This window comes from Cygnus olor, chromosome 4, assembly GCF_009769625.2.
Source record: "Cygnus olor isolate bCygOlo1 chromosome 4, bCygOlo1.pri.v2, whole genome shotgun sequence".
In the NCBI taxonomy this organism is placed as follows: Eukaryota; Metazoa; Chordata; class Aves; order Anseriformes; family Anatidae; genus Cygnus; species Cygnus olor.
In genome coordinates, this window is record NC_049172.1 from 60,322,774 (window position 1) to 60,340,491 (window position 17,718).

At 33.8% G+C, this 17,718-nt stretch overlaps 1 protein-coding gene across 18 annotated transcripts in view; it reads right to left on the bottom strand.

The window, feature by feature from the left end:
- Window positions 1–17,718, bottom strand: part of SLIT2 (slit guidance ligand 2) — a 260,326-nt gene that overhangs the window by 102,409 nt on the left and 140,199 nt on the right. For all 18 annotated transcript variants that reach the window (XM_040555212.1, XM_040555210.1, XM_040555202.1 and 15 more), the window contains one exon: window positions 8,210–8,281. In XM_040555212.1, the coding sequence (XP_040411146.1) occupies window positions 8,210–8,281 (72 nt within the window). The remainder of the gene's footprint in view (window positions 1–8,209; window positions 8,282–17,718) is intronic.

The following is a 17,718-nucleotide window of genomic DNA, read 5'->3' on the forward strand; positions in this document are numbered from 1 at the left end:
CTATTTAAATTAGTACAATGGCATGAAATGTTACCCTTGACACAATACAAAAGAGAAATTGTTTCCAGACAAATTGGAAAAATCTTTTAATGCCATCGAATTTGCCTAATGCAGTCTGCAGGTTAATCTGTAAAAGGGTGAGCTGTATGTTTGCCCATATCTTATTATCCTTAGCTGTCAATGTATAAATCAGTGCTGACACAGCTTCTTCTAAATCATCCATATTATACACAAAGGAAAATCTTTTAACAGTAGAGTAAGCACTTGAGCAAATCTTGTCCTACACAAACTGAAAGGCAGATTTCTTCCACTAGACTGGCAGCAGTTGTGGTGCACCTGGAAACTTTTGGACGTCTTCCTTTAGTGAATCACCATTACCACTATCTTAGTGAATGGTGAGTTGTTTTCATTTAAATTTTCCTACCAGAAAGATTACTTTGTTTGCACTGAATTGGTTTAGGTCTGGGGGGAAGGGAGTTTTATGGATGGGGGAGGACAAATATTTCTTGTGTTTCCTAATTATCATTGAAAAATACTACTTTTTTCACGTTTTAGATGATCTTCCACCAGTTATGACCATGATATATATTAAAAAAAAATAATACTATGAACAATTGTCATAACATTTTTTTAAGCTATGAAAGGTAGCTTTGACTTTGAAGACTGTGTGCCTGGCTTGAATAGTAACTTATGGTATTTGTTAAGGTAAAGATATTCACTGCATATATAATGCAAACAAAAAGTTAGATAATATTTCATAATCAGTGTATCATTAACGTATAATTTCTCTCTAATGGACATACTGAAGCAGTCTGAATTTTTGGGGTAAGGCTGCCTCCTGAGAGCAAAATGTGTGAGCGTTGTGGCTTCAGACATAAGCAAGAGAGCAAAAAAGTACATGTCTCCAATTTAAAGCTGTTTTATCATTTATTTTTAGTATTATGACTTTCAAAACCATATATTAAAATAATGCTATGCGCTTTGAAAAAGCTTTTCTCACCACTAAGTTATTGACTATACAAATAATACTAACTTAATTTTAGAGCGTGGTTTTTTGTTTTTCATTATTTTTTCCATGAGAATTTATTTTGTTCTTTTCACATGATAGAAATGCCCTGAAAAACAGAAGCTGATCAGACATGGACCAGCACCTCTGGCCCATCCTCATCCTACCCCACTCCCCAGTATCTCTTCATGGTCTTTTTCCCCCACCATCTCTATGATGGGTCTTTTCTATGTGGGACCACTCCATCTCTTTGAGAAGTTGCTCTGTTCCTCTACTTTTCTCCCTCCAACTTTCCACAAAGCAGCTAATTATGTTGGGCAATGTGGTTCCTGGAAAGCTCATAAAATGCCAAGCTGTTATACTCAAAATATTTCAGATGTCACAGAGAATTAATTATTTTTTGCACCTTCAGCATTACCCGTGTATTTCACATACTTACTATCTACTGTTATTAAAAATGTTACTGTTCATGGTTAGCGAAGACCATTAAACTGATAAGAAAATGTGTTTCTTAAAATGTTGTTTACTTATTGGTTTTGCTGACACATTTTGCACTATAGAAACACAGTGCTAACGTATTTTTTTCATTTTTAGCATATGTTGTCTACCAGATGACAAATAAATAATAATAATTAAAAAAAACCCTTATGTCACAAGAAGAGTATTTCGTGACTAACAAAATATGTAGCATACATTTGAAAACTTCTATTCTCATACAGAAAAAAAAAATAATAATTTGTATCTGACTGACAGAGAAAACATTTTTTCCTCATTCACAGAGGCTGAGTTGAAAGTTACAACAGTTTCAGTCTATGTCTACTTTACTCTCCTCCTCTTCAGCATTTGAGGACACTCTGTGGTCCAAGGCCAGAAAGGCACCATGCAGATTTACCTTCTTTTTTGCTCACAAATGATTATATTCTACTAATGGATCAACTTAATGGTAAACATTTTTAAGAAGTCATCAGCAAAAGTCAGAAACTTTTCTAGATCCCTGCTGTGTCTTCCTCACCAGTAAACATTTAGAAAAAGTTTCTAGTTTTAGCACACTGTATGCTGTATTTCATATAATTAATTTTTTTTTTCCTTGGGAAAAGAACAGAGTGCACAATATTTATCATTCCAATAGAATTTTTGGAAACAGTCACTATTTTAATGTCTCCCTGTATTTTTTACAACAGAACTGAGTTATGCTTTCCTATTTCTCAATTCCCCTCTCAATTTCACTTTCAAGAGGGATCAATAATTTCAGAGGCATTAGCTGAGAAAGACGTAATGTAATTGTGCAAAAAATTATTCTAGGTTTTTATCAAACTTCAGAGAACTGTTTGTACTGTGTCTGTTTATTTCTATTATTCTTTTGTTCAGAGGTAAAGTATTTTTTATCTACATGCACTTGCTAATGTAGTTCATTTTGTTCTTTCCTAATATTTCCTGTAAAACATTTTGAATGCATAATATTTTTCTAATATACATTATATAGCAAATTATTAGTCTTTCTCTTTTACCCAAAATTAATAAGCAAGGCTTACAAAAAAACCTTTAAATTAGGCATACATACTGAATAAACTATAAGAAAAAGGAGAAAAGATTTATAGCTCCATCCTCTCAAAATTATTGAGCACTTCGTTTATCTAAATCTACAAGTACCCTCCAGGAGGAAAATGAAAAATAAAATAACATAATAATGATATAAAGAAGAAATAGAAGAATTGCATGAAAAGGAGCAAAAACACATAATGAACCATCTGTAATTAATGTAATGTAAAGACATTACGACATAAGTATGACTTCACAGAAATTTTTAATACAGCCAGTTAGATGGCAAACAGCCTCAAGACTGTTACAAATAGGGGAGCAAATAGGTTCCTATTCCAGCGTGGAAGACAGGGTAAGCACATACCCCATGAAAGTTGTTAGAACGGTTTATTTAAATATTAATTATAAAATCTTTACCTGTAGAGCTATTTCTAGTTAGTTACTCTACATAAAAAATAAAATAAAATAAAATGTCCTTGCAAGTCTCCTCTCAGCATGAATATATCACGCTGTTTAGTAAAGCAAAGGCAGTCTCACTTTCCAAAGTAGTGCAGATGTGTAAAGGCCTAAAGGCTCCTGAGAGTTCAGCTAAGTTCTGTGTGCATCTTAGAAGGTCAATAGAAGCATAAACTAATTTTCTCTAAGATTCAAATCCTCAAACAGAATTTGCATTATTCTCAGGTTTGTTTTATTCACCTATGTACTGTTCTGCAAATAAATACCAATTTTGGATAGATTTTTAGATTTTATCCACTTCAGACTTTTCATTGGTGGTTCAAGTGTTAAAAGAAGACTTGCAAGAAAGTTTTCAATACGCTTTCAGAGAATTCTGATTTGAAACTCATCTTCAAAGCCTGATTTAAAAACACAATTAACAGTTCATAAGTGATTTGTTTGTGACTAAAAGGAAACTTTTTTCAGCAGGCTAAATTTTAGGTAAGTAGTCTTTAATAATAGCATTCGGCTCCTGTATTGAAATGGTCTTTTATTGAAACAGTCAGAAAGAAAACATTTTTGCCTAAAGGTTATAAAGTCTCTGATCTATTTGGCAACAACAGTTTTAGGCATCACTGGAAAAGTTTACCTATACTTTCTGTTAGTCCTGCAGAGAATTTTTTTGACTTTACCAAAAATCTTAAATATGCACTGAATATACTAATATCCAGTGAAAATTTTTCTTGATGTGTACCTGAAATATGGGTAGCTGTACAGACAAGTAATTGAATTAAGTTTCTCACTAGTAATAAGGGTGAGAAATATGTCAATTCTAAATTATTAAAGCATTTCTTAGACAAGCAGTGGGTATGGATTAGCACTTGTGCAGATGAGCAGACATATACTTCCAGTTGCAGTGGAAATTTGTGCATAATCTAAGAAGAAATCAGTAAGAGAACACCTTCAGCAGGACTCTTTGGCTTTCAACTGCTAATAAAACAAGTTCAAGAAGTCTAGTCATTGCCAGCCAAGATAATTACAAATTTCAGTTATGTCTTCAGTGACAAGGCTAACTTTAAATATTTCACAATAGGCCCAAAAAGGCCTTGGAGAAACAGCAAGTATCATAATATTATTGAAGATTTTAGACAAAGATTAGAGTAATTTGAAGGACTTTGAGTAGATGCTAATGTCTGTCTCCTTACTAATTTTCCCAGTTAATTCTACATGTGTAGCTTTATCCTTGCAGCCTTTATCCTTGTGGTGACAGCTACAGTATCCAACAGCATCCCTATGATCCACCACCATCATTACCTACATCATGACTGTCCACTTCCCCTTACTTTTCTGACCCAGGAGCCACTGTCCCCATAAGCTCTTTCTTTATGCTCTGCTACAGGGGGTAGAAGAACACAGTCCCTCTTTAGCAGCCTTTGCTGGAACAAAAATTCTCAAGAGGACACCACTGTCCCCACTTGCTGGGAAAAAAACGAAACCAAATGGACACAAAGACATTGAAGAACAGAGTAGTCTAAAATAAGACTAGACTGGGACAAGAAAAACAGGACACAAAATACTGGAATGAAGATATGATGAAAGTGTTGCCTATTCTTGGCATTATTTTGATGTTGCATATATTTACTATCACAATTCTCCCATAAGCACTGTATCACCATCATCATTAACATGTATATTAAAAACATGTATTTAATTTCTAATATATATGATAATTTCAATATATTAAAACAAACAAAGAAACAAACACAGAAGGTTCCACTGCGTTCTCTGAAGAACCTAACTTCCTGATGCAAGTTTCTCTCCCAAAAGAAGCACCAAGTCAGGAGCAGCTTTTTGAATTATACTTTTAGAATTTGAACTATCAGTACTGGATACTGTGTTTTCAGTCAGAGAAGACCGTAGAAACTAAGGTTCCCTCATTTTTTTGGCATGTTTTTTGAAGAACTTGACTCATTAGCAACAATGGGGCTGCAGCTGTGAGAGTGAAGTCAGGGTGATGAGGGAAGTGATCCTCCCTATCTGTTTGGCATTTGGGAGATCACACCTGAGTACTGTGTCTGGTCTCAGCTTCAGCCTCCCCAGCAGAAGATGGACACTGACATGCTGTGGTGAGTCTAACCAGGGCCACCAAGATGAAGCAGGTGACGTCTGAGGAGAGTCTGCAAGAGCTGTACTTGTTCAGCCTTAAGAAGAAAGGGCAAAGGCAAGGTGAGGGAGGTCGGGATCTGCCTATAAGTGCCTAATGGGAGGGTACAGTTAGTATGTTTGTGGGGACTGACTTTATTGTTGTTGCTGTTCTTAACTATGATGGTGGGGCATGTTACTGTGGCTGTAATTCCTCAGAATGACTTTCTCAATTTGTTTATCTTCTACAGAATCCACCCTGTAAATATTAAGAAGATGCCCATAAAGGAAATATGACCACATTTCATGGGAACTGGACAGCTTCTTCTGAGAATTATCAAGAGGACTCTAGAACGAACATATTAGCAGAAAATCAAAAGATCCTTGTGGTATCATCAACTTTAAAGGAATCAATTTCCTTCAGATAATCTGAGTTAACATCTAATTCCTTTTGTTCTGTGAAGACTAGAACAACATTCTTTGGTAACCACAGAATCTTTTCCAAAATGTTCCAACAGGTGGGGAAATATTTAGGGGGAGTGAAAGAAAGCTGAGTCTCCATTCAGCAAAATAAAATATATAACCATTTCAATTTCTGTGGGATTTAACTGCCTTTGAAATTGCTTACTAGAATTACTGTTTGGTATGTTTATCATGCATTGCATTAAAAAAAAAAAAAGCCCCTTCAATTTATATTCTAATTAATCTAATGTTAGACAAAGCAAAACTTGAATTTACAAAGTGTTCTAATGCAGGTTTCTTTGCTCCTTTTACTTCCACCTCTCTTCCACAAGTTCGGTTAATATCTTTAACAGTATGCTTAACTACTAGGCAATTACAGAAGAAACAGTTAAATTAGAACAAATATTGAATTCTGTTTATGACAGTTCTCAGTAATATAGATATGTAGTTCCAGGACTTTAGTATAATAATTCGATAGATGCTATATTATTTCATTTCATGGTTTTCTTTGTTTGCAAAGTGATGCTTTCTACATCCATCATTCATCTATTGTCTCCTTACTTTTCTTGGACAATGAAATAAAAATAGTACAATTCTTGCAATCACCCTTCTCTAAGTATAATGTAAAAGCCTAGGCTAGGGTTTACATCTCTCTCTTTCTTGACTAAGCTTGTGGAAATGCACAAATACCATTCATTTTCTGAATACGTGACCTAGTTACATAAATGCTGTGCTAGACTCCATATGGCTCACCCCAGGAACTCATTTTTCATTCTGATGTACCTATACCTCACACAACATAAGGTGTGTGACCAAGAATGTAGAGAGAAGTGTTTCTTAGAGCTTTCAACTGATCGTAAGTATTTCAGATTATATGTTTATTTATTTATTTATTTATTTATTTTCTGGGACCACCAATAAAGGATATTTCTGTAGTTTTCCTGCTGTCACAATAAACTATATGCCACATATCAGAGTTGGACTTTGTGGCAATGCTACGGCCTTTATGTGAGTTTTGTTTGAATTCTCTTCCAAAACAGAAAGGCTTTAAAGAGCAGATCTACTGTTTTATGCACATTTTAGACATAATTCAGGATCCTTACCATGAAAATATACACCAAGATCTAAATATTATCTTAGCTAAAGGTTAGCATCCCAACTCAGTTTCTGACTGGAGCTATCTCAGAATATATAAGTATACTTATTACATTCTAAAATACTACTTTGCCATGAGAAAATTCGCAATGATGCTTTTATTTTTTCTACCAAGGCTTCTTTCTTCAGCTGTATCAATTTTCAAATATAACAGAACATACACAAAAAAGCAAGCTTCTCCTTGTAGCCAAGCCTCTCTTAAATCATGAATAATGATGGCACCGTTCTGAATAGAAACTCCTAAAATATCATTTAAACAAAGTAACAAAACTACTCTGAACTGTGCTTACATGTTTTTAAGCATAATAGATTTGAACATAACAAATTTTCCATTGAGATGGGGTATGACTTTATTGTAGGGAAAGACAGTATCATAAATGTGTTTAAATTAAAAAAAAAAAGTAATAAAAAACAACATTTTTGTAGTTGCATTATAATATCTTATTAATTAAAAATATCTTGTAGTTATAATCATGGAGCACTCCATTTTCAAAGTTTAACTACAAAAGTTAATCTTTCTATAACCCTGACAACTGCAATTAGCAAAACGTATTTCAAAGGAAATTACATGAAAACCTCATATAATGGCTTAATACTTCCCTATTTTTATTGATGTCACATAGGACAGCAAGTATATTTTTTCACAGCTGCATCACATTGGGAGCTCCACAGTCTTCCTTGAATCCAGTAGAATCTGTGTCCTCTGTGTTTGTTGGTTGCTTACAAGTCATGAGCCCCCAGCTTACAGCTGCAGTTATAGCTTTTGGGTGGATGACCTTAAGTTTTCTACTATGGAAGTTCATCACGGTCTTCAGGTCATTCAGCTCATTCAGTCCACTAAACTGACTCACTACTCTAAACAAAGTCAAAAAGTCACTGCTTTCTTTTTTCTTGAAACTCTTGAAACATATTTCCTCATTTTTAAGCCCTGAGAATTCAGAACTTGCCCATGAACTTCAGGGTCAGTATCTCCAGGAAAACTAGTATATAGCTTTTAGAAAACACTTTGCCACAAAAGAAAACTGTGTAAGAAAAGTAATTACACAAGTAAAAAAATAATATATGTAAGTAAAACTAGATAATAGCTTGATTTTTCTTTCTTTTACACAAGCTAACAAAAGGCAAACTCCTAGACCCAAGGCAGGACAATTTTTTTCATTCGAAACAATAAAATGTTTAAACTAACCTGACATTCAAATATGAAATTCAGGTTAGGTTAAGCAAATACTTATAATGCCTTGTTGTATTCAACTTCATTTCAATGTTTAAGATTTCATATTGGGCAATTTTAGTATGCTTAAGATGCATTAAAATATTTTGCCAACACAAATGACAACTGTTGGTTTTATGCAGAGATTCCCTAAGCAGCTATAAAAGTATTTAGTAAAAAGATATCTGATAGAACAAGAGGACACTGTATTGACAAAGCATTATAATCAGAATGTATATGAGAAGGAGGAAAATACTTACAGATTTTTTATGTCTACTGCTCCACGGAATGCCTTCCTTGGTATGGCTTGAATCTGATTTTCACTAAGATCACTAAGAAAAAAAAAAAAAGATTAATTGAAACTTAAAATCCACCATATACATTTTTTCTGTATGTAACAACAACAACAAAGTAGGAAAATAATTTCAGCCATTACATCAATGCTTCTGATGAAGCTTATTTTATTACTTTAACTGATTTGTAATTGAAGAAAAAGCAGCAGCTGTAATACTCAAATTTATTTATCTTTGTTGCACTAGATAGCTTCCTTGCAAAGCAACAGTAAATATGCCAAAGGAGAAGTAGAAGTATTACATGATTTAACAATGAAGACCAAACTGATTTCATTTTTAACTGATTGGAATGGGATGAAAATTGAAATCAAACACATGACATGAAATATCTAATACTGTTTTATGCATGGAAGAAAACATGCAAAAATAAGTAGCAGTAAGCTGTTGAGAAACAACAGCTATCAAACTGTTTAAATGTCTCAGATAAATATATTTTTGAATTTTGTTACAAAATGGCAAACACCATATATTTTAAAAGAAGTCATTGAAAAACATCTAGCAGCAGATAGAGGAGCACTGTTGATGCTCTCCCAACCCTACCCCCCAAAAGAAAGAAACAAAAACCCCTGCAACCAGCTTTACCAGGCTATCTGAAACTAGTATCTTTACCAAAATGTAAATTTTATTAAAATTCTTGTTCATTAATATTTTTTTGCCATCGGTATATATATCCAACCCTTTTTCCAAATTTTAGAAATATTTTTGTCTTTACCAGTTCCATATTAGAAACAAAATCTACAAAACTGAAGTAAAAAACAAAACAAAGCAAAACAAGCAAACAAAAAAACAGAGGAGATGGAAAAAAAAAAAAGTAGGGAAAAAAAGAAAAAAAAGAAAAAAGTAGAATCCAGGGCTTTTCACTTTTTCTCTAAGTGCTTATACCCCACTAAGAAGTAGTTCAGTGCAACAGGAGATGATCAATAGATTAAAGTAGTCAGTGCTATATAAATTGTATATAGCATTGTATGTAGTTTTGGAGGCCTTCAGAGATGTGTATATCTATAGAAAATATGGAGAACACAAGAAATTAGATGAAGAGGCTTGCTTGAGTATCTGAATAGAATTCCGAAACAAATCTGATGCATACAGGCTGTATCTACACTAGGATTTTCAGTCAGGTCACAGACCATTTTTCTTGTGGCTGGCTAGATTTCATTTTGCTAAAATCAAAGCAGGAGCTTCATTCCACAAGCACACCAAGCACTCCAAAGCACAATATACATGCACTCCAATCCCTAACAGTAATGTTTTTCCATGTCTTGTTTTCTAGAGACAACTTTTAGATGACCTTTTCTAAGAGAGCTTTTAGGAGAAACATTGCAAAACAGTGCATAGAAATAAGACATCTAGCTGAAATGAAACGAACAAGAAGGAATCATTAGTTGATTATACATAAACAGTCAAGTTTTTAACATATTCTTTCCCTAAAAGATAATCTAGAATGAGCTCAGATTTCTAGTTATTAGGAATCACTCCTGGAGATCTCTTTCAGATTTATGAACTCAAAAAATAGTTTGAGGACTTTATAAAACCCCACACTGCCTGACTCCAGCAAAATTTATATAATATAATCCTTTTGAAAATAATTCTACCTATACTGACAGCAATTTTATTTTATCCAAGTCATTGTCAGTTCTATTTACTAAATCTTTCATACCTTGTGCAATATAATACTGTACTGTAATGTCTTGTAAAGTATATTTAAAACTAGACCAAATTTAACTATTATTAACAGTGTGTGAAAAACAAGAGAATCTGTGAGCTGTGATTTAATTTTCAAGCCACCTAAGTAAGCTTGAAATAGGATATGACTGCACTTGTTCTGACAATAAATTCAATGGCAATGAGTGAAAGAGCAGCCTTCAGCATTTGTTGTGGTAACATGATTTAACAACCTACTTCCTTCAAAAAATTATATTACAAATACAAACAGCAAATACCTATATTTACACTTCTCTTTAATTGACTAATACATTTTACCAATATAGAAATTGTGTATAAAGTGGTTAACAATACAGATTTGTATCATGATCAATGATTACTTTATAATACAGATATATGTACATATCTATGTAAACCACTGCCATACTCATAAATATATACTGCAGGAGGTAATGGGTAATGATGCATTACACTTTTTATGACAGTTAATAAATTATCATCATTCACCATTTTTTAGAATTAAAAAGCAGAAGATGAACAAAATTGAGACAATACATAAACTATTTTAAAAACCTAATAAAAATATAAATGGTCAGAATCTTTCTTTCTTTGACTAAATACAAATCTTAGAGCAAGTGCAAGGACTTAAAAAGTAACAGGTATTAACCCAGATTCCTCTATAACCCATACACTGAGATGTGTGTATGCACATGTGTGTATGCACATGTGAAAGAGTCAGCTGGGTCCACGCAGTCAGCATCATTTACATGTAGGACAGGCTCATGCAGACTAAAGTACAGTGTTCCCTGCTAATTTTAGCACATCTGAAATATAAACTACTTAATTGCAAAGGTTCTCTAACTTCCTGTAAGAGGCACTGTTTAAAGCATCCCTCTAAATGCGGATAGCTAAGTAAGGTTGGCCAAAAGTCTTTTTCCAGGATATTTTTTTTTGTGATTCATCTGCTCGGTTGTGAAATGTTCTCATAATTGTTTAAGTAACAAAAGTTATTAAATCATTTTTTCGTTGCAAAATTCTACCTCTCTTTTAAAGAAAATACAATTTTCAACATAAAATCTATGCCTATTTGTAATAGGTAAGCTTTTAGTAATTATTTATTGATTGCTTCAAGTTTTCATCTGCTCAGTCTAAAAAGGTTTCCTTATAAAAACCTTGAGGGAATTAAACAAACGTTTAACTTTTTATTCTTGCATAAACTACACCTACGCTTCACACTGCAGACCTAGGACTCAGTAACAAGTTGCTGTGTGGTCTTTTTTTTTTTATTATTATTTTTTATGATGTTTTAACTCATTCCACTGCAATTCTTACATTGCTCACAAAAAAAAAAAAAAAAAAAAAAAGGCCACAAGCAGCACAAAGTGGCTTACTGGTGAAATGGGGCAAAAAAAAACTATTTTGTAGATAAAGCCAAACAGTTTTGCAGGTCATTCTGTTACAGTGAGTTGACATTGCAGCCTGTGTTTTGCAATAAAAGTGCAAACCTCCTCCTTTTCAGCCTGTTGGGCATTATTTTCCTGCACTAACAACTGTGTGAGCTCCCTTCATTTCTCATTCAAAAAGAGACAGCATTTGATTATGTCTGTACACTCAGTATCATTTATGATGGCACTTGGTAACCCTAAAATAAAAGGGGCTCTATGAATTTAAACAAAATTTAAGCCATTGAAGAACTGAGCATCCTGCTTTTACAAGAACAAATCTGATTTTCTGAGAGGCATGTCTTCATATTTGTCTTCATATTTGAAACCAGCAATCTGACCAAGATACTGACATTGGAAGAAATTACAACAGTCCTAGACTTCACACACACAAAAAAATAGTGTATCTGTGGAACAGCAGAATTGATTCAAAACATATTGTATAAAACTAGAGTGAAAAAGCCAAGAATATCCTACACAGTTTTTGAAAGAAAGCACAATGACATAACACATTTTATCAAACTCATCTTAACACAGATCCTAGTTGTCCTATGGGTCTCTTCCAATTAATTGTTCTCAACTCTGTCAAGTCACTTCTAGAGAGATATATTCCAAATTATTAAGTCTGAAGTGGAGTATTTTAGCCATTGACCCTTTCAGAAAATTACTGAGTGCAACTTCGAGGGCTTCCATCACGTCATCTGCTGGCTTGTGTGGAGCCCTCCATCACCCAGACTTCAATTCACTGCCCTGCTCACATATGAGCAAACAAGTTTGCGAGGCCAGAATAGTTATATATAACTTCAGTATCTTTTAGTGTGAAATGTCCTTAAAGATTATTCTCAGGCTAGTTTCACCAAGCCAAAAGGTGACAAAGAGGTCTGAACTTTTGCCCATCTGTATTAATTCTCAAAAAAAACTTGCTTACATTTTTGTTTTTCTGCACAGAAGGTCAGGTGTATATTTCTAAGTCAGAGACTAAATATGTTGCACCTAAGTAAAATCACTAAAATAATTCACTTAAATAAAAAAAAAATTACTTACATAAAACCCAAGTACTCTAAGTGATTAAAGCACATACACATACAACAGTGTCTCTGAGATCAGTAATGAAGGAAGCTCTGGAATTATTATGCCTACAGAAAATATAATTCCCTTTTAAACAAACCAGGTCAAGGCATACGTACAACGTACATGGGTAATCACACATGCCTCAGCTTTTAAACCTGTTTCCAAAGATTAAGGATTTCAATCTGATATTTGCAATGGCACAACAGTAGAACTTGACTAATTTGAAATTATGCCAAAGAATGTAGATCTCTCTTTTTCAAAATCTGATGAAACACAAAAAAATAAAATAAAAAATGAAAATGATAATAATAATAAACCTCTTGCCTCCAGCTCCCAAAAAATCAGCTTCATCTTACGTATTTGGTTAACTATTATTATTTTATTTTATTTTTTGCTGTGGAATATATTAGTAAACATGATACATAATGCTCTGTTGAAATAGCAGGAATACCTTGTCAAAACCTTGTTACTACTGAATCCTTCCTAAGAAACAGGATGGAAATGGCATATTTCTATTTATCACATTTACTGGTTAGTAGGTAGAAGTATATTGGGAAAAAAAATAAAAATCTAGAATCCTGCTAACATTTGAAATTTGTAGCAATATAACATTGGTATGAATCTCACATACACATGAATCTCTTCTCACAGAAAAACTAGAAAACTTATATATGCTATTGTTTCTTTATCTGAGGATAAAGCCCTCAGATAACCTGATATTAATGAGCCTGATAGAGTGCTTCAGCTGTTAAAAAATGCAGACAGTACTGCATTGCAGCTATTTTATTACTCACCATGTATAGTTCCCAGCTGAATATCCCATTCAACCTTAAAAGGAATGCTAAATTTTTAATCATATAAATTGAAACACCATGTATAATATCTATATCATGCACTGTGAAGGTATCACAGTTTTCTTATGTGGCTAAAACCATTGTTCGTTCTAAAAGAATAAATCTTTTCAAGATGGCAAACCTGCTTGTAAATTTAATTACTTGTAATTTTATTTTCCTCTATGGTTTAACCTCCCTCAGTGTCTGAACAGGGATATCATAAATCTATACTGCCATTCTCTACTTTGTAAAATACTGAGTACTGGGAATGAGTAATGTGTCCTGATTTTTAAAGGAAAAGGCAGAAACACTGAGTCAAAGTATTGAATACTTATCAGTTTATTTATGTTGGTTCATAAAAACAGTTCGAAAGGTGGCTATTCCGTGATCAGGGACCTGAATAATTGTTTAACTATTTCTGAAACAAATAAAGTAAGCCTTGCTTAGTACTCCTCTCTTACTGGAAAAGAATATTTTCAACAATAGCTAACTACATTCTGCATGAAACCTCACACAGGGCAGCAAATGGTCTCACGTAATAAGACTACAGAGAAAAGAAAGAGCAAAGAATGAACAGAATGAGAATTTCTGTAAATTATTTAACTGAAAATCAAATATATTAGTTTGGATGTGGGGATTTTCACTTGGAATACAAAGATGGTGGCGAAAAAAAACCATACATTTTGGCAGACATGTAACAGCTTTTCTTATGAACATAAGTATCAATTAGATAATTTACCCTGAAATAAAACTAAATAACCGAACAACTCATTTATGAATATCAAATGGTTCGTTCAACTTCAGTTGCTTTTACTGTGATTTGCTTCTTTCTCAGTACTATTCAGTGTCCCCACAATATCCTTCTATCTGTGCATACCTTAAAAAGTACAGAAATTTAGGTGGGGAAAAAACAGACATTACTTGTTCATTAAGCAATTCTTTTCAAACAGAGCATGTGAAACAGGCTTTGGCATAGGATGCTCACGGATGAGCATCATTAAGATGATCATTAAGATATCTATAAGGCCTTGCATGGCCTGAGACACTTTTCCAGCAACAGTGTCCTTAATGGGGCATCCCATCCAAGACATCTAACATATTCCAGAGCCAGGCCCAGGTTTGAACAAGCCCCTATTTATTCCCCTAGTTTTGATGTTAGGTAAAGTGAAGTACTCAGCCTCTCTGGGAGGCACCAGCAGGAAAACCTAAGCTCCTGAAGGAAAGCAATAACATACTATGACATGACAGCATAGTAGAAGTGCCACAAGTTTCAACTGTGTCTTGAGAAATGGATGGAGAGATTATTTTATATTATCATTAAACTTTGGAAAAAACTCTCACATCCAAAAAAAAAGAATTATTTTGAGGACCTTGAGGGAATGATGACAGCCTCCATTTGCAAAAGCTACTGTGGCAGTTGGTTTTTACAATGTGAAGAGGACAGACTGAAATGGCAAGGTAATTTTTCTTCTGTTTTGCTGGACCTCTGATTTGGATTTCACTCCTAAAATGTCAAACAGTTTTCCATTTTCTAAATTTGAAATATAAATATGTATTTCTCTTCCATATTAGATGGGTTGTGCTATGATGGAAAACTTTTGATCAGATTTTCTCTTCACCCCTCTTACGAACCTTTATTTATTGTCACACAATCAGGAACACTTAATCCTCAACTGCAAGGTTTAAACATGACTTTAATCTAAGACCTTTTCTGAATGCTACATAGGCATGCTTCAGCAAGCTCCAGTTTTAGTGTATTAGGAAGCTTAAAAATTATTTTCATAACTTCATAGAGGAAATCAAACCAACGTGAAAAATCTTCAGCAATAGAGATGCTGCCTTTCAGAACTTCATAGAGGAAATCAAACCTTATGGTCTAAATGCAGGGAAAGCATCATGCAGAGACAGTTCCTCTACAAGTAAAATCTCAGGTGAACTGAACCTATTGAAGCCTGTTCGGAATTTAAATTTCCAAGATGGTAGAAATATACCACAGCGTAGCATGAGCTTACTAAACAAACATGAATGTTTTAATCTCTAACTCAACACTTTTTATCTCACATTCAGCAAATATATTACTATACCAAAAGTAAGTAAATTTCCTATCAGCCAAATGAGGCTTATCCCTTTAATTGTTACAATACTGATGTATGTTAGGCTTTATAGAGTTACTGTATTACAAATTGCAGTACTGCATCACTTATTTATGAAGATAATTTTATACCCAAATGGGTTCTCATGTCCTTTTATCAAGGCCTGGCTTTTTGGCAGGTCTACAAATCAATTAAGACAAACAAAATAAAGAAATGTTTAAAAATTATATGCTTAACAATTCAGTCTAGTATCTTGCTGTTTAAAAAAAAAAAAAAAAAAAGACACCCAAAACCTGCTGCAACATTTTTTGCCTATGTAATAAACAACTTAGTCTCCTATTTATCAAATTATTTTTTGTTTCTACTCTTCAGTAAAGCATCCAATGCAGCTATTCCTCTTGATAATTATGATACCAAAGGAGTCCAATACTATCAGCAGTGGCCAATATGTCTCTAGGTGCATATTTATCTCCTTGTGATGACCAAAAACCTGAATTATAAATTCTAGCATTAGTTCTGTAAATCATTACCTCTGGTCATATCATTTCCACCTGCTTCCCAAATGAGAAATGATATTTCAGATCTGAGAAAGGTACTATTAACCTTCTTTTACGGATGGTGAAGCCAAGGTAGTATGTTATCAGTAGCAGTATGCATCAGTACTATACTGAGGAGCACAAGGCAGACGAGAATTTAGATGACAGAATTGCAGGTTCTCTCTGCATTGTGCACTAATTTGCATTTGCTCTGTAGACTCCCCAGAGACTCAGATGCTGTAAACAGTAGACACAATCTATTCCCACGCTAAAGCAGGATCACTCCCTATGCCATGGTATGCTACACTGTCCAGCTGAATATTTCATATTGCTCAACATAGGGCAATCACCACTGTAATATGGGCAGAATGATTTGAGTCACTGCAATTCTTATGCTAAGGAACAAGACTTCCTCTTTTCTAAGAATATTCAGATTAGGTTTCCCTGCTCGCTTTCATGTCTCAGTTTTTAATGATATCACTTTTAATGATATTACTGAAGTTCCTTTAATTCTTAATGCTTCAGGGTTTTTTAACATCTGTTAACCATTTATAAATCTATAATTGAATGAAAATGGGCTTATTATAGATATTTGTATGCTATCATTTGTATTCTTTAAGCAGCAGATATTTTTATCTGTTTTATCTACTTATTTATTTAGAGCATCGATACAAGTCATTTATGCATACAGCACAGAACATATACAACAAAAGAAAACAACAAAAACAATAAAAAATCTAATGAGCTACACTAGAAGTACTGATAGCCTGCTAACTCCCGTTTTAAGTACCTTCAACCTTAAGTTTTAGGACAAGTCATCAAAAATGGAAATAATGACAATTAATGCTAATCTTTTTATGTTTGAGAAGCAAGCTGACTCCACATACCTATCCAATACAATATGATATTGACTTGTTTATAATTTTGCATATTACTAATTGGTAATTTCCCCAGAATTAAAATAGCACAGAGTCCAAGTACCAGGCCTCCCTACTTTTTAATAGGATCACATTTTGGGTTTAGAAAAAATGAAAGCCTCCTATTGCAGTCTTGGCATGGAAGTTAATCTATGGGCCACAGAATCAATTCTACTCTACAGTGTCTCCAAAAGTGCACTTAAATCAATTTGTATATTCTGGTACCATTTGAAAATAATTGCTCAAGGAGATTCGCCATTTATTCTTTATTGTGCTAGAGTGTCCTAGTGTGACAAATGCTCATTGTAAAATAAAATAGGAGTATTAGGACCACACATGTATTTCACTGGAGTCTTAGAAAATTATTTTTGAAAAGGTCAGTAGTCTTTATTAGTCTGCTCCACTAAATTAATATATAATTCTCTTTGTTTAGGACTTTAAAAAATAGAAATAATTACATGTTGTAGCTCTTCAAGAGGAACAGACCACCCACAATTTCCAAGAGAGAGAATTGTAATGGTGCTTCAAATTTGACTTCAGTATAACCCTTTTGATAACCCTTTTTTGAAAAAAAAAAAAAAACTTTAAGCCCTTTAAGAACACCCCCACCAAAAAAAAAAAAAAAGAGAGAGAGAGAGAGAGAGAAACTCACTGATTCTTTATCTCCCATAGGCTCTCAAATTGGTCAAGCTGAAGAAAGGTACTAAGCCACAACTACCGACTGCCTCTTGTCCTGAATTTCTGTCAGTCCAGTTCCCCTACTGATGCCTGATACAGCAGCATAGCTGTGAAGTGTGAGGGGTCCTACAGCCCTACCTGGAGTTTGCATAGTGAGAGGCGACTTTTATATGGAAGTTTATCT